The sequence below is a fragment of the Physella acuta genome, unplaced genomic scaffold, assembly GCF_028476545.2.
Source record: "Physella acuta isolate Inbredline_101_S28 unplaced genomic scaffold, ASM2847654v3 ptg000928l, whole genome shotgun sequence".
Taxonomy (NCBI): Eukaryota; Metazoa; Mollusca; class Gastropoda; family Physidae; genus Physella; species Physella acuta.
The window spans coordinates 213,650-232,909 of record NW_026732445.1 but is presented as its reverse complement, the minus strand read 5'-3'; the positions used below and the strand labels follow the sequence as shown (position 1 = coordinate 232,909).

At 33.4% G+C, this 19,260-nt stretch overlaps 1 protein-coding gene across 2 annotated transcripts; it reads right to left on the bottom strand.

The window, feature by feature from the left end:
* Positions 1–29: 29 nt before the first annotated feature.
* Positions 30–18,654, bottom strand: LOC131953521 (WD repeat and FYVE domain-containing protein 2). 2 transcript variants are annotated; one of them, XM_059316728.1, is made up of 13 exons: positions 18,485–18,654; positions 17,587–17,654; positions 17,138–17,211; positions 16,933–16,987; positions 16,682–16,832; positions 15,733–15,845; positions 13,719–13,799; positions 9,913–10,039; positions 9,023–9,128; positions 7,399–7,500; positions 3,539–3,669; positions 2,840–2,948; positions 30–2,274 (listed from the first exon to the last, which is right to left on the bottom strand). In XM_059316728.1, the coding sequence occupies exons 1-13, from the start codon at positions 18,631–18,633 to the stop codon at positions 2,245–2,247; spliced, it is 1,296 nt and encodes a 431-aa protein (XP_059172711.1). In that variant the 5' UTR covers positions 18,634–18,654; the 3' UTR covers positions 30–2,244. The 2 variants fall into 2 exon arrangements, with proteins under 2 accessions (XP_059172711.1, XP_059172712.1); XM_059316729.1 differs by lacking the exon at positions 13,719–13,799.
* Between the last annotated feature and the right edge of the window lie 606 nt (positions 18,655–19,260).

The following is a 19,260-nucleotide window of genomic DNA, read 5'->3' as shown; positions in this document are numbered from 1 at the left end:
TATTGCTTGATGGATTTTTGGTTTTAAAAAAAAAATGACATTTTGTCAACATTAATGATAATTTCACCACAAAGAAATGACAGCACGTCATAAAGTAACACTTTTAAAAATAAAATGTGATTGTTTGACAATAACAACTATAGAAACACTAAATGTTTTTAGTTTTAGTGGTATTTTGTTTAACAATGCTTTAAGGATTTACAAAAAAGATGTAATGCGATATAAAATTGAATAGATTGATTCTGTTCCAATCATTTCACAAAAATTATTGTTTCAATCATTTCACAAAAATAATTCTGTTCCAATCATTTCACAAACTATGTAACATTTGTACATTTTGAAACATGTCGAATAACATAAAAAAATTGCATGTGAAAACAGAACAAAAGCACATTCATAGATTAGGGAAGATTTGCATTTCACAACAATAGGTTTTAACAATATTTTTAGACAACAATGAGCACGAAATGTAAGTCAATTGTTCCAAACTATTACTCCATTTTGTTTCAAGTACTCTCTTTACCAAGCACATTCTGAAATCTTTTGTCAGAATTAGTACACACTTCACCCATTCACAAACCAATGGCAATTAATCATAACGCCTCTACATCACTTTTTCATGAAGCAGTCAATTTTCAACCATTCAAATGATAAATATTTTTCTTTTAAATAACTAAAAATAAATGTTACAACCTTGTAGCTATTCAAACTTGGAATGCTTACAGCATTTTTGAAATGCTGTTTGTGAGTTGAACTCTAATGAGTATTGATTGTATTAGATGTACCAAAACATTTGTTATATTTTTTAAAACTTTTATAACTGAAAAAAAATAATTCTAAAAATGATTTCAAATTATTCCAAATTATTATAATCCTATAAAATATCCTTTTTAAAAATACCAAACTTTAACAGCTGCAGATGAATAAGACAAGTACATTTTAAAAGATGTATTAAATAAAATCATAGCATGATACATATCAATATCTTTTTTCATTTTAAATGCTATAGTGTAATTAATTTGAAAGCACTTAAACTTTTTGAGTTCAACAATTTTAAGTATGGAAGAAAAACTTTTTAAAATTGTATCTAAAAATTATCATGTAGATATTTTTATATCAGTACATGGAAAAAATCTGCACTCTATGGTGCACATGGTAATCATTGTTTCTATTAAAAATGCAGCAATAATTTTAAGGTTTCAACATGGACAAAAAATATAAGCAATGTTGAGGATGAAAATAACACTAATAAGTGTAACTTTAGGTGTGAAATACATTTCTTAAACTTCAATATAAACAAATTATGATTTTTTAATTTTCATTCACATTGTCTACACATTTGTAGTGAGCTCTTGAAAATAAAAAATAAATCATACACAGGAATTAATTTAAAGCTTTTTTTTGCATGTCATGATACAAATATTATGCAATAGAGGAACATATTTACTAGACAAAGTATCAACACAGCATATGAACTGTTGAGGTGTAGTGATGCCTTTTTTTTTACATTTAAAATTTAAATTAGAATTAAATCACATTCTCATAGTTTTAACAAAGAGTGAGTTATGAAATTTTAACTTTTAGAAAGAAGAACTACAAATTTACTACATTGAACTAACACCAATTTCTATCATTGTGTTACCCAACTAGATCATATTAAAAGCTTTATTCAAATAATCAAAGCAATTTTATCAAAATAATAATAATCTCAAAGAGTAACTCCTTAATCCCTTAACTAAGGTGTATCTATATATACAGAAAATCCAGTCTATCTTGGAAATCAATTAACGTTACAAATCTCCTTAATATTCCAAGAACTAGTTCAACATAAACCATGAGATGAACAGTTACAGTTATCACATGAGATGAAGAGTTACACTAATGTTACACAGCAACAAAGGAATGAAATCCCTGGAAAGAGATGGTATTAAAACATTATTTAATCCAATGCAGAAACTATTACTTTGATTGCATTTCAGAGTGGCAGTTATTTTACAACTAAACAACTAGGCAATAAAAATATTTTCTGTGCTTTTAAATTTATTTAGCTAAAAACTTGTATGACAAGAGTAGAGATGTGCAGAAATTATTCACAAGAGTTTTAAAAAAAAAAGAATAATGATGAAATAAAAGCAATCTTAAAGTATTATTTTTTGTACTGTTTTAACACCTGAATAATGCTAATCACTGAGTAGCAAAGTTATTCCGTTTTTCTCTATCGAAGAGCAGCTTCCTCCCATGTCTCTAGTGTAAAACTAATTTCATGTCCCACAGCTGAAGAATGTTTTAAAAATGAACATTAGTGCATGTATTTTTACTGATTCCATGTGATTTTAAACAAAGTTAAATACAACATATGGAAATTTAATAGACCTAATTAATAATTAATACTACATTTTTATAATTCATGTAGCAAGAATTAACAAATAGTAGCTCTTCATGAAGAAAAGTTTATAATAATTAGAACCATAGGTAAAAACATTCAATGATGGTTTTATTTTTAAACTAAAAAACTTAAATGATTGGCTAAACCCAAATATACCTCAAATTAGTATCATCCTCAAATTAGTATCACTGATTCTGTTGCAGCAAACTATAACTAACCCTCAAACTAATCCTATCCATAATTATTAAGGATAAAGTATTCTCATCAACATTCAAAACTAGTTATACAAATAAGTAGGTACAACTATGTATGAGAACCCAAAGCTTTTAACTAAGTGAACTTAAAGGTAACGTCTGTGGAATTAACATAAAGTAAAAGCATTAGATGCACTCACATTTTAAAAATGTGTTTCTGCATAAGTTCGAATAGTTAAAACTGAAACAAAGAACAAACCTTCATAACTCTATCTTTCCCGGTGGTGAGTAGAATTTTACGAGCCTCATCCAACTGCATGTGGACAATACTGTGCTTCAAGTCATGAAACGTTGCATGGGGTGCTTTGCTGAAGAGGAGAAGATACATCTTAAGATTATAAAAATTACATTTAGTAGCTTTAATATCTTTGGGATATCTTTATTTACTGATGTTTTATGATATGTTAAGTTTCAGTTACTTAATAAAGATTTTAGAAACATTTCAAGTTATTCTTCAAAAAAAGTTAAGATGGAGAAAAAACTGCTTTATTCTTGGATGCAGGTAAAATTTTAAAATAAATTTTCAAGCTAGATTTAGATAAAATGTACACAGTGGCGTAGCCAGGATCGTCTCCAGGGGGGGGGGGGGGGTTCCAATTTTTACCCGGGGACAAACTTTCGATTTGCACCCCCCCCCCCCCTCAGACTTTTGATTTGCACCCCCCCTCAAACTTTCGATTTTGCACCCCCCCTCAAACTTTCGATTTGCACCCCCCTCATACTTTATATATATACCGAGGGGTCTATGGGGGGGGGGTGTTATGACCCCCCCCCTAACCCCCCCCCCCTGCCTACGCCACTGAATGTACATCTAAACCATTCCACCATCTAAAAATCAGTTTTATTTGACAAAATTTTAACATTAAAAAGTTGTCTTCTAAAATGGTAATGTACTTACTCTTCAGGAGTGATAGATTCAAAGCATTCATCACAGACGCGAACTTCATATTCGTAGCCCATCAAGGGTATAGTGGACATTTTGCTGCAGCAAGGGTGACACAGTGCCTTCCCACAGTTGCGACAGTGGTGCTGGTGATACAAGATTAGTGACTACATTGGTACTGGTGATACAAGATTAGTGACTACATTGATGATGGTGATACAAGATTAGCTACTACATTGGTGCTGGTGATACAAGATTAGCTACTACATTGATGACGGTGATACAAGATTAGCTACTACATTGGTGATGGTGATACAAGATTAGCTACTACATTGGTGCTGGTGATACAAGATTAGTGACTACATTGGTGCTGGTGATACAAGATTAGCTACTACATTGGTGCTGGTGATACAAGATTAGTGACTACATTGATGATGGTGATACAAGATTAGCTACTACATTGGTGCTGGTGATACAAGATTAGCTACTACATTGATGACGGTGATACAAGATTAGCTACTACATTGGTGCTGGTGATACAAGATTAGTGACTACATTGGTGCTGGTGATACAAGATTAGCTACTACATTGGTGCTGGTGATACAAGATTAGCTACTACATTGGTGCTGGTGATACAAGATTAGTGACTATATTGATGATGGTGATACAAGATTAGCTACTACATTGGTGCTGGTGATACAAGATTAGTGACTATATTGATGATGGTGATACAAGATTAGTGACTACATTGATGCTGGTGATCCAAGATTAGTGACGACATTGATGACGGTGATACAAGATTAGTGACTACATTGGTGCTGGTGATACAAGATTAGTGACTACATTGGTGCTGGTGATACAAGATTAGGGACTACATTGATGACGGTGATACAAGATTAGTGACTACATTGATGATGGTGATACAAGATTAGTGACGACATTGATGACGGTGATACAAGATTAGCTACTACATTGGTGCTGGTGTTACAAGATTAGTGACTACATTGATGATGGTGATACAAGATTAGTGACTACATTGATGTTGGTGATACAAGATTAGCTACATTGGTGCTGGTGATACAAGATTAGTGACTACATTGATGATGGTGATACAAGATTAGTGACTACATTGATGTTGGTGATACAAGATTAGCTACATTTGTGCTGGTGATACAAGATTAGTGACTACATTGGTGCTGGTGATACAAGATTAGCTACTACATTGGATCTGGTGATACAAGATTAGTGACTACATTGGATCTGGTGATACAAGATTAGTGACTACATTGGTGCTGGTGATACAAGATTAGCTACTACATTGGTGCTGGTGATACAAGATTAGTGACTACATTGATGTTGGTGATACAAGATTAGTGACTACATTGATGTTGGTGATACAAGATTAGCTACTACATTGGTGCTGGTGATACAAGATTAGTGATTACATTGATGTTGGTGATACAAGATTAGTGACTAAATTGGTGATGGTGATACAAGATTAGCTACTACATTGGTGCTGGTGATACAAGATTAGTGACGACATTGATGACGGTGATACAAGATTAGCTACTACATTGGTGCTGGTGATACAAGATTAGCTACTACATTGGTGCTGGTGATACAAGATTAGCTACTACATTGATGTTGGTGATACAAGATTAGTGACTACATTGATGTTGGTGATACAAGATTAGCTACTACATTGGTGCTGGTGATACAAGATTAGCTACTACATTGGTGCTGGTGATACAAGATTAGCTACTACATTGGTGCTGGTGATACAAGATTAGTGACTACATTGATGATGGTGATACAAGATTAGCTACTACATTGGTGCTGGTGATACAAGATTAGCTACTACATTGATGACGGTGATACAAGATTAGCTACTACATTGGTGCTGGTGATACAAGATTAGCTACTACATTGGTGCTGGTGATACAAGATTAGCTACTACATTGGTGCTGGTGATACAAGATTAGTGACTACATTGATGATGGTGATACAAGATTAGCTACTACATTGGTGCTGGTGATACAAGATTAGTGACTACATTGGTGCTGGTGATACAAGATTAGCTACTACATTGGTGCTGGTGATACTAGATTAGCTACTACATTGGTGCTGGTGATACAAGATTAGTGACTACATTGATGATGGTGATACAAGATTAGCTACTACATTGGTGCTGGTGATACAAGATTAGTGACTACATTGGTGCTGGTGATACAAGATTAGCTACTACATTGGTGCTGGTGATACAAGATTAGGGACTACATTGATGATGGTGATACAAGATTAGCTACTACATTGGTGCTGGTGATACAAGATTAGTGACTACATTGGTGCTGGTGATACAAGATTAGCTACTACATTGGTGCTGGTGATACAAGATTAGTGACTACATTGATGACGGTGATACAAGATTAGTGACTACATTGGTGCTGGTGATACAAGATTAGTTACTACATTGGTGCTGGTGATACAAGATTAGTGACTACATTGGTGCTGGTGATACAAGATTAGCTACTACATTGGTGCTGGTGATACAAGATTAGTGACTACATTGGTGCTGGTGATAAAAGATTAGTGACTACATTGATGTTGGTGATACAAGATTAGTGACTACATTGGTGCTGGTGATACAAGATTAGCTACTACATTGGTGCTGGTGATACAAGATTAGTGACTACATTGGTGCTGGTGATACAATATTAGCTACTACATTGGTGCTGGTGATACAAGATTAGTGACTACATTGATGACGGTGATACAAGATTAGTGACTACATTGGTGCTGGTGATACAAGATTAGTTACTACATTGGTGCTGGTGATACAAGATTAGTGACTACATTGGTGCTGGTGATACAAGATTAGCTACTACATTGGTGCTGGTGATACAAGATTAGTGACTACATTGGTGCTGGTGATAAAAGATTAGTGACTACATTGATGTTGGTGATACAAGATTAGTGACTACATTGGTGCTGGTGATACAAGATTAGCTACTACATTGGTGCTGGTGATACAAGATTAGCTACTACATTGATGATGGTGATACAAGATTAGCTACTACATTGGTGCTGGTGATACAAGATTAGCTACTACATTGGTGCTGGTGATACAAGATTAGCTACTACATTGGTGCTGGTGATACAAGATTAGTGACTACATTGGTGCTGGTGATACAAGATTAGTGACTACATTGATGATGGTGATACAAGATTAGTGACTACATTGGTGCTGGTGATACAAGATTAGTGACTACATTGGTGCTGGTGATACAAGATTAGCTACTACATTGGTGCTGGTGATACAAGATTAGCTACTACATTGGTGCTGGTGATACAAGATTAGTGACTACATTGGTGCTGGTGATACAAGATTAGTGACTACATTGGTGCTGGTGATACAAGATTAGCTACTACATTGGTGCTGGTGATACAAGATTAGCTACTACATTGGTGCTGGTGATACAAGATTAGTGACTACATTGGTGATGGTGATACAAGATTAGTGACTACATTGATGATGGTGATACAAGATTAGCTACTACATTGGTGCTGGTGATACAAGATTAGCTACTACATTGATGCTGGTGATACAAGATTAGTGACTACATTGATGATGGTGATACAAGATTAGTGACTATATTGGTGATGGTAATGTGTACAAGGATGATTAGCAACTAGATGGATCGATTTATCAAGTTTTTTGCATATTTTAAAATCTGGTATCGTTAAAATTAATTAATGAATTTTTAATTTAGAAAAAATATTTATTTGTAAGTATTTTAGTAAAATGTAACGATAAAACCTGAGGCCTTTATCTTTCAAAACATAGTGATAAAAAAATTCCTACACTCAATTCTTACCTGTCTTTGTCCAACTTTTTTATCTGACCACATTTTCTTAAAATTCCAGAAAAATGGAGAATCACATTTTTGACATACATCACTCTCTGCCCAATCTGGTGTCTGGTGAAATTAAAAAAAATTTAAATGAAACATTTTTAAATGATATAAAAAAATATCTTTAAAATAGCAGAATATGGGAACATCTCAACCTGTGTTTAAACAATTGAATAAAAAAAATATGCCACACCCAAGTGAGTTTATTTATATACCAATTCAGACTAACAATTTTAAGAGATGTTGTGGTTGAATGGTGGAGAGTACGACTGTTTATCCAAAGTCTAGAGTTCAGATCCTAGGCTTGAATCCATAAGACGTCTTTGAGTCCTCCCAGCTCTAATGGGTAACTGACTCACATTAGGTAAAGTAAAGGCGCTGGGCATAGTACTGACTACTTTCCCTGCATATGCTGAGGTCATTAAAACAGGTTAACTCTACTTCATCAGCCCCATACACTGCAAGTTTTGAAAGGGTGCACACCAGACATCAACATCAGGCGCGTGCAGTGTACATATCATTAGCTGAGTATTCTTCACCCTTAGATCCATGTTCTCAATGGCTGTGTACATATCATTCACTGAGTATTCTTCACCCTTAGATCCATGTTCTCAATGGCTGTGTACATATCATTCACTGAGTATTCTTCACCCTTAGATCCATGTTCTCAATGGCTGTGTACATATCATTCACTGAGTATTCTTCACCCTTAGATCCATGTTCTCAATGGCTGTGTACATATCATTCACTGAGTATTCTTCACCCTTAGATCCATGTTCTCAATGGCTGTGTACATATCATTCACTGAGTATTCTTCACCCTTAGATCCATGTTCTCAATGGCAGTGTACATATCATTCACTGAGTATTCTTCACCCTTAGATCCATGTTCTCAATGGCAGTGTACATATCATTAGCTGAGTATTCTTCACCCTTAGATCCATGTTCTCAATGGCAGTGTACATATCAATCACTGAGTATTCTTCACCCTTAGATCCATGTTCTCAATGACTGTGTACATATCATTCACTGAGTATTCTTCACCCTTAGATCCATGTTCTCAATGGCTGTGTACATATCATTCACTGAGTATTCTTCACCCTTAGATCCATGTTCTCAATGGCAGTGTACATATCAATCACTGAGTATTCTTCACCCTTAGATCCATGTTCTCAATGGCTGTGTACATATCATTCACTGAGTATTCTTCACCCTTAGATCCATGTTCTCAATGGCAGTGTACATATCAATCACTGAGTATTCTTCACCCTTAGATCCATGTTCTCAATGGCAGTGTACATATCAATCACTGAGTATTCTTCACCCTTAGATCCATGTTCTCAATGGCAGTGTACATATCAATCACTGAGTATTCTTCACCCTTAGATCCATGTTCTCAATGGCTGTGTACATATCAATCACTGAGTATTCTTCACCCTTAGATCCATGTTCTCAATGGCAGTGTACATATCAATCACTGAGTATTCTTCACCCTTAGATCCATGTTCTCAATGGCAGTGTACATATCAATCACTGAGTATTCTTCACCCTTAGATCCATGTTCTCAATGGCCAGAACACATAACTCACCTCTAGTCTCTTAACAACCATGTCCCATATTCCAAGGATGCCGTCATCTGAAGCAGACAACAATTGTCTGCACGTCTTGGCATGGACTAGTCCCTGGACTTTGTCTCTGTTGACCATTTCAATTTTTTAATGTAGACAACAAAATGTAGTAGAGCAGGCAACATGTTAACATGTTTTAAACACATGAAAGGAAAGAAGGCAAACTTTTTCAACAAGGCAACACTTAAAAGAAAAGAAGGCAACACACAGAATAAGGAAACACTTAAGGAAACATCAGGCAAACTGTTGAAGGGTATTAAATATACCCCAAAAATATTAAGGGAGTGGCCCAGCTGGCCAACTTCTCATTCAAGTAATAAGTTGGCCATTTTGTTTTCAGCACACTGATTTTATAAACTGGTCTTCAAAATCATTTAATTTTGTACAAAAGTAAATGTTTGGGTAGTCAGTAAACATAAGTTTACACTTATTTTCATATTATTATTACCTAATTTTCTGCTAAATATACTTATCTTAAGGCAAATTACATTTTAAACTGTACATATAGTGTGCTATGATGGTTTGAAATCAGACCAGTATTGCAGCAAAATTGTCCATTAATGTTTTGTCAAAATAGCAAAAAAGTTATGCAAAAATAAAAACATGGCTTGGGAGACGTTTCTAGACAATTTACTATGGCGACTGGAACAAAAAGTGTTGGTAAAGCCACACCCAAATTAAAGTTGACTAGCTAGTACAATTAGAACCTGGCCATTCAAACTTGACTTATACAATTATACTCTTAAATCTGGTCACTTAAATCTGACAACCTGGCAACTTGAACTTAGCTATCCCAACCTGGTCACATACACTGCAGCTGTTACATCCTGGCCACTGAACCAACAACTTACTTGTGTCCTTGCAGCTCAAAGGCTGTTCCCTTCCTGCTTCCAATGTCCCACACAATCACAGACTGGTCAAAACTGCCACTGAACAGCAACTGGTTCTCTGCATCCCAGGACAAACATCGGATGCTCCCTAGGGACAGAACAATTTACTCACGAGATTAGCTATTTCAAATGTGCCACACAATAGCAGTACTAAGAGGAAGAAATAAATTAAAAATAAACACACACTTTGAAAAGACATAAACAAAGTTTCTCAACACATGTATAACCATTCTAAAGAAACGGTACATCATAATGTTAAAACACTGAAACAATATGGACTAGTGCTGTTTGTTAAGCAAAAAAAAAAAAGCTTTATAATAAATAATCACATATGCTTGTGTTGTACTAGTGAGTAACCAATTCAGGCACAAGATAGAAATGAAAGTTACAAAATTGTTACTAAATCTTTTATAATGAGAATTATTGGAAAATAACAGATCAAACTAGGGTTGGGTCACTCCTTGTTTGCTAACTGCTGCTCCATTCATTGTTGTTTAGGAAACAGAAGAGAAAATTTACATTAGTTTTAATGTAGTTTCTGCATTTTTTTCTGTCAAAAGAACTAAGATTTCAGTGCCGCCTGAAAATTTTGTCTTACAAGAAAGTTACTATTGGGGCTGTTTACAAAAAAAGTTTCTATCTGAGCTATATACACAAAAAAGTTTCTGATCCTTCAACTCTCAACCAAACAACAACTTTTATGTAAACTGTAAGGGGACAAGCATTTTTTTTTACATAAAACCTTCAACAGAATAGATAGTTAATAAACTCAACTAAGACTAATACACTAAGTAATCTACTTGGATGACTAATACATTTTAATGACTAATGCACCATTTCAATGACTTTAAATGACTAATGCACCATTTCAATGACTTTAAATGACTAATACACCATTTAAATTAGTTTTGATGGCCAATAAAGCGTATCACTGATTAAACAAGGTCAACCTGTACCTGGTCCTACATGACAAACAGCCACTATTGATGACATCATACCACTATTAACATCTAGTGAAATCTGATTTCACTGACCTACTTTCTATGCATTTGATCAGCTTCATATGAATCTCACTAAAACAGTGCTTTTAAATTTTAATGAAAACAAAATGTCACTTTCAATGATTTAATAATTAAAGGAAGGAAGTACTACTGGATGTTCCTGAGTCCACCCAGCTTAAATTAGTACCTGACCCAAGTCAGACAAAGAAAAGTTGACTGTCACATTTTCTTTGTCTGTGCATATGTCATATGCACAGGCAACAGAAAAAGGAGAACTTAGTGGTATATACAAGGAGGTTAGAATCTGCCACAGACCCCCCCTCCCCAAACTGACAACTGTCTCATGTTAAGTTAAAGTTGTAGGCGTCTGTGCTCTCATGTCCCCCCCCCCCTCCATCTGCCATTACCACCAATAAATTCCTGCCTAGGTGACAGAACCCTATCTAATCTGACCTTTGACCTTTGACAGGCTGCTGTGATCAAGTTCCTATATTTATAAATATTTAGCTGTTTACAGCTTCTATACCCAACTACCATTCTGATCTAAATATTTTATTTTTGTAATACAAATATCAACATAAGAAGACTTTAAGTTTCAACTTTTTAAAATTCCTTAACCAAATTAAAGCCTCTCAAGTTTTGGTCATGTGACTGTTGCTAATCTCCCTATCATGATACACAATTGTTCTGATACATTGTTCACAGATAACAGAACCTTTTTTTTATAACACCAAATGGCCTTAAGGATTTTTTTTCTACCTAGCTTAAAAAATTTAAATAGCTGATCTTGTTTAAAAAGGTGTACTTTTAATACTTATAACTAAAGTTTTGATTTAATAGGGGAAAATACAATGCATTATATTCATACATAAAACAGTGCTAAAGCTAATTACTAATTAAATACTGATCATGCACTGAAAGTACATATGCCACTATAGTAGTAGTACAACTTATAAGTAAATTAAATAATACAAATGGCTCATAAGAATTTTAGTATTGAAAAAAAGTACAGCTAGCAGTACTTTAAAAGGATTGATAAAATTTATGTTTTATTAATCATCAAGAAATTCACTACAACTACATATTTCTGGGGTGATATACCCAATTTATATGACTGTCTCAAAGTACTCTCAGCTTTGATAGATTCATGACTCACAGATGCTGACCACACAATCCTTTCATATACTAAGTTAAAGAACTGTGTCTACTCAAAGCACCACCCAGTCAGAGGCATAGAGACTCTTTCAGGCCCCTGAGACTAATCATCAATTTTACCCCCCACTCACCAATATTATATATAATAAGCAAAAAAGTGCCAACCCCATCCAAGTTGAATGGTTGGTGACACTTTTTACCAGTCACTATCCTTTGTTTTTACTTTGGTGTCATACAAATGATGTAGAAAATGCCTAAATCAGTCTGTAAAACCAAGTAACAGTCTATTTTCTTAACTACGACTGTGTACAATTCAGTAATGCAGCTTAGAATGAGCTTTTTTTTTATTTTTTCACCCCGTTTGTACCCCCCTAAGGAACGGCGCCCGATAACAACAATATGTGAAGGGAAATATTTCATGACTAATTTTCTGGTACTTTTAAATTTGATGGTAGATTAGTTTGAACTTATTTGGAAATGTGAAGAAATAATACTTCATGACAAATTTTGTTTAATGTTGCGCTGGTCCAGTCCAATTAGATTGCGGTCATTATCATGTCTTACAAAAGTTTAAAAAACAACAACAGCTATTAGCTAGATATTCTATTCCATAGAGAAAACATTGAGCAAGTAGTTTTTGCTAACCAAACAAAGCAGGAAGATAACCAGAACATCTGTGGCTGCCAGAATCAATGGCAGCCAACATACCCACATGACCCTCCATTCATCAAAACTGACAACCAACATGCAACAGTAAACATTTACTGAATGAGTGGTGTGCTCTTATGGAAGGAAGTAAATTAAAATAGTATACAGGAAATTAATTTGTTAAAGCTGTAAAGATAATTAAAACAATAATTGACTTAAGTCTAAAGTTGTCTATACATACATTACATTCATTACATTCCTAATAACTATACATGTTCATAAATACAGGTGGATGAAATCTACAAACTTTTATAAATTAAAATAAAGGGCATTAATTTTTTTAAATACATATTTTGTGGGAACATAAATGTTTTCAGAGATATTAGTCGCAAGTGAAAAGGTATTAAGTCATAATATTTTGTCCAACATTCAAAGAAAGCACAAGATCTGAGTAAACAACAGCATTGTGTTTGGATGGATACAAGTAAATAATAAAATTAATTTTAAAATGGTAAGCTTATAGAAACAGCGTAACTGCCATTGGAATGCAAGGATATAAAGCTAGGGAAAGCTTGCTGTTGCAATGGAATATTCAGATAGCTATTCTTAGATTAAACACTTAACAAATGCCCTGGGCTCCTAATAGAAGTAAAAATTTAAATCATCAATGTTTAAAGAACTTGAATTTTTATAAACTTTATATAAAAAAAATGTAATATATACCTTAAAGCAACAAAAAGTGTTATTATTTATTTATTCAAAATAGTAATTTTTTTAATAGACTTTTTTGGTCAATAAATTCTGTAAAAAGGAACCCTTTTCAAACATTAATTAGAAAATCTCGGGTTCTTTAGCTAGTGATGGGCTTAAAAGCAGAGGTGACATTTTGTGAACAAATCTTTAATAATTGAATTCATGAAGCACATGCATCCCAAGGGGTTCTATTTTTAATGCAGAATTTACCATGGCCAAAGGCCATTCTCAATGCAGAGAGTCCAGGGGCCGGTATTTTGGCCAAATCTCTCCGAAAATTGAGGAAGCTCACTGCAAAGAAATGATTGAATTCTTGTTGATATAGAAAACATTGTTCTCAAGACAAAATTCTCAGTAGAAATCCTGAGGGAATATAGTTGACCATTATCATGGGTCCAGTCTAAGGAAGACAGTAATGATGATTTTAAGCAAACTTAAGGCCACTTTACAACTGCTTGTGTCTGGGTGGTGATGCTGAATTGCAACAAAAGCAGGACCAGTGTGAGTGATCATCTGAAGAAGACAGTGTGATGTTTCACAAGTAACATGGTTTAAATTTAAAGCTGAGGTACTGAGTACTTCAGGTACATGCTCCTAAGAATGCAGAGTTAGATCAAGAAAACAATACTGGGCTTGCTACAACCTCTACACAAGAGATTATGAAAGCGTTATAAATATGAATTATTTATGGAGGAGGAAAGCATAAATTTGAGGGGCATATCCTGGTAGACATATCTAGCCTAATGTTAATCAGACAATCTTAACCCACTGTAAACAGGGGAGGTGAATCAGGACAGATGAAATCTTATCTTAAAGGGGGGGTGGGTGGGTTAGGGTATAAATCCTACCCAAGGGTAAACAGGGGGGGAGAGAGAGGTGAATGTCAGACAAACTGAACACTATAGTAAATAAAATATGTAAAAAGGGAGATTGAGGTAGATATAAAAAAGTGTTATTTCAGAATCTCATGACAGGAAATATTTGCCTGTTATAAAATATATAAATAATATAAGCTTAACTAAATAAAAAATAAAAATTTTTGCAATAAACATTATCTAGGGAGATACACATTTCAAATTGTTGTACAAATAACCAAAGCTCTGCCGCTTTAAATATTTAACAATTTTCTTTGCTTTTCTCAATGTCAATTATTAATCATTGGTCTTTAACCTTTAATAATTTCCAATAGTATTTGCTCACTGAGGGCTCTATAAACTATTAATTCCATTTGTTTATGCTTTCAACAATAATTCATCAGAAGTAAAATATAACTTCATTTTAAGTTGAGTAAAACTATTTTTAGGTATTGTCAATCAAAACTTTAAACAGTATTTGTTTTGTGTTTGTTGTACGGACTTTTATTTTTAAATGATGAGACATGGCTTCGTTTTCTGGTCCTACAGTACCACAGATAAAATGTTCTTGAAAGTAGTTGTCCAGGCGAAATCAATTTTGTGTCTTTGAACACTTTTTATCCACCCCACTAGTTAACCCAAGGATTATTATTGCAGTCCTAAAGGAATGTATTCATTACAGTACATTTTTCATTTAAATCTAAACACACATATAGCAGAAAACAGTCCATACATAATAATAATAAAATAATCTTTAGAAAATATTTTAAGTTCCAGGAAGTCATATGTTGTGGTCATTTTGAATATGTCTAAACATAATTAAAAAAACCTTGAGAGAAAACCTTCGTACCCAGAAAGAATGTTTGTTAACTGGGTAGGAGATTAAATAAAGAGACAAAGAATAAACATTGAAAATGAAAGACACAATATATGTGCATGCAATTAGAAGAAGCAAATGGAAAAATATCAGTTTTATACAATATTTATAAAAATCTAAAAAAATACGAGCCCCATTTGACAATAGATATTTCCACAAATGGAAACAAACCATAGATCAATGATAAAAGCAACAAAATGTCACTAATAACATTTGCTCATTAATTTGCATTAGATAAAATCTTAGAATTTTCTACAGCTGGGTGACAAATGTAAAAAATGTGTATTCCACATGCAAATAAATTCTTACCGGTCGCTTAAAGTTTACAAGAAAAAAAAATAATTTTAATATGAAAATACAACATAAGTCTACAAGTTAGAATAGAATAAAAAATAACTACATTTGATTTCTACCATACTAGGAAACAATGGCTGCAATACTGACAGACAAAACCTGGAACTGTTAAAGTAAAATCCAGTAGTGCCTGACTCACCTGCATGTCCTTTTAGGGTAACTACGTGGTCAAAAGATGTGTCCTTCAGTTTCAGGACTGAAATCTGCCCAGAGTAATCACCAACAAAGGCATACTTTGACTGCTCATCAAATCTACACTTAAGTCAAGGTCACATTCATATTTGAATATTAAACTACTTTTAATGTTATATTTGAAATATCTTATAGCAGAATTATAAAAAAATATTTTATGAATCAGTTGCTATACTAATTAGGATCTCTACCATACAATCATATATTTTCCTCAGCAATATTTAATATTTTTTCCTTACAAGGCTATATTACTATGTACCTCAACCATGAATGAACAATCAAAACAACAACTTTAAAATTTCATGTTTTACCATAAAGTTTATGCTGAATGCTGCATATATTGTCCTAAATGTGCACCACAAAAGAAATATAAACTAACCCTGGTATGAAGTAACGACAAGGCAACTGTACTTTTCAATAAATAATTTTACAATATTATTTCCCTAAAATTAACCAAGTTAAAGAATTTTTTATTTTATTTCAGCTATTTATTCTAACTATACAGGCTGTAAGAATATCCACATGTATTACCATTGAAAAATATCCTTTCAAAGAATTCATGGGAGATAAAGTTTATCTTTATCTGAGTACAGAATATTCAGGGATAAATTGGTCAGCAACTTGTGAGCAACATGCCCAACTGTTTTTAATTTCCCTGACTCAGTTACCTCTTTGAGCTGGTTGAACTTAAAGATGTCCTCAAGACTCAAGCCAATGAAAGGAACTAAAGAATACTGAGTTATTTAACTGTGCTCTCTAACTCATAATCCCACATCCCTTACCATGCTAAGAAAAAGTATATGATATTCCAGAGATTTTTTTTAGAAAAAAAATCCACTCACTAAGACCTAAGTCAATTAAAATTTTGGTGAGAAATAAAATTTGAAAAAGGATACTCCAAACACAGACACATAGCGTTCGCTTGGTAGCCACATAACCGCCTGCCAGTCTCTGAACAATGCCACATGAAATATTTGTCTTTACCACAGCTAAGCACCCACTCGCAGGATAAGGAAAATCTCACAGCTGTAACACGGTTTTGATGAGCTGGAAAATAATTGTGATTTGTTTATTCAAGGGATATGTTAATTTAGTCAGTAAATGAGTAATAGCTTGAGATTTCTCTATAATTTTATTAAATACTCACCAATATAGTCTCTGTGGTGTATTAATCTATTATAATCCTCTGTTAACTCAAATTCCTTTTAGAATAAAAAAAAAAATTAAACATCAACTTTATTTTTTATTTGAAGGACCTAACTTTATTTAAAAACTGAAGGAATCGTAACAAAATTTAATTATAAATATATGTTTGCTGTAACATCTATAGGTATTAAAAAAATTAAACTTACAGTAATTGTTCCGTTGTCTTGACCTACAAAAAGTCGTCTTGTTTCTGAATTGTAATTGACAGATGAAGCTTCAGCTGCAATATGATGCAGTTATAATAAGTAAAATAAATTTACTATTGAAAAGTGTAGTAATATCAAGTATAGTAAAGTAGTACACTAATATCCTATTTCGGACTTTATAGTCCATAGGGGAGACGAAAGAGATTTCATCTGTTTCTTGACCAATGCATATGAAGTGTGGTGTGGTCAACACTATGTACTACAGCCTTTACTTAACATGAGTCAAGTTTAGGTGGACGAAGTGTAGTCCTATAGAGCTGAGTTTGAGATAAGAGCTCAAAACATTTGAGTTAGCAGCTGATTACTCAACATCCTGGCCCACTGTCCCCTAAAAAGTAGATGTGTGTAACCAACACAGTAAAAAAAAGTAAAGTAGAAAAGTAACTTACAAGGCATAGAATGACAAATACTTGGCCAGTATTGGCCAGAATCTCGCTTTAGCCATACTCTCAGAGTTCTGAAAAGCAAAAAATGCATATAGTTATTAAAACATAATACTATGTTTTGTTCTATCCATTGTATTTTAGGTAACGTAAATCAAACACATTTCTGTAAGTTTAAGTTAAAGCTTTATGTAGTGATGGTATAAATCAGCTTATTAATGTAAAAGCAGTCTTGATTCAGTAGTTAACTAAATAAAACACTAAATGACTAACCCTATCCCTAATCAAATCTCTAACCTAAGTCCTACCATAGCTATAACCCTTTCTGACCATAACACTTAAGTTAACCTGATATTACAATTCAATACTAATAACAAAATAACATACATATATTTGTAAGAGTCAATACGTTGTTATTGTCAGACATCAGCAAAATTAGCCTCTAATCAAATAAATTAATTTAATACATTAATTTGTATACGCCTAATAAATAATAGGCCCTATAGACCCAATGGCAATAGATAAAGTTTAAATTAAATAACAATAATTTTGACCTATCATAAATAGTATTAAACAGAGAGGTCTAAACCTGTGTAATTCTGAAGCAATTCCAATTCACATGTTTAAGATCAAGGCCTAAATTCTAAATTAAATAACTCCTACTTAAAATAACTAAAAGGGCGCCTAGGCATATGTTATTGATAGTATTAGTATTATAATTAGTCTAACTACTAATTAGGCCCTATTAATTAATAATAAGCTAAAATTAAATTAGATAGGCCTAGTAAATTACTATATAATTACTATTAATTACACCCCCTTTCACCGCCTTCCAGTCATCAGCTGATGAGTCGTAGTTCTTGGTTTTACGCTTCGAAAATATATATTTTTTATGTACACTTACTTGTCGTCGCTGACACTTATTACTCCATCTTCTTTGGGAATCAGTATGGCTTCATTAATTGTGTCTGGGCATCCTTCAATTTTGTTCCATAGAATCGGTTTCCTTACGTTTCCTTGTTTTCTTTCGTCTTGATTTATTTCTGCTGCCATCTTGACTTGTTATTGTCACGTGACAACAAACAACAAAGGGAAAAATAACGCTCGCAAACTGCGAAATTCTAAAAAACAAAGGGTTTTCCCCCTTACATGATGATAACTTAGTAGATCTGTTGTTCATCAAATGTATATCTATTTATTCAATATACCGAAGTGGCATTTTTTTATGCTGAAACGTATCGAAAGTATGTTATTTATATAATTTAAAGTTTAAAAAATTGCTTTGAGATTCGAACAATTTGACATAATACGAGCAATGTTACGAAACAACTTAAATATATTGCCAGCTTTTTTAGTAACAAGTTATAACTGAGTAGAGTACACTTTTTAAATATGAGCTGACACTTTTCGACATGGGCACACCCGAACTAGTCTAACTCTTACTTGTCACACGAAAAATAATTAGGCATACAAAGAGAACTTTACTTTTGAAATTGGAGCTGCCGTTCAGTTTTTGAAAAACGTCTGCCTAAATAATATTCACTGACTTCCAAACACAACGATGTAAATATACCTCAACTCGTAAACATAGCATGTGTATGCCTATTTATATGAGTAGAGTAAATAAAGTGTGAAAATGTTATTTTCAGTGTTTCTTCCAGACTTTTTCTTGATATTTTC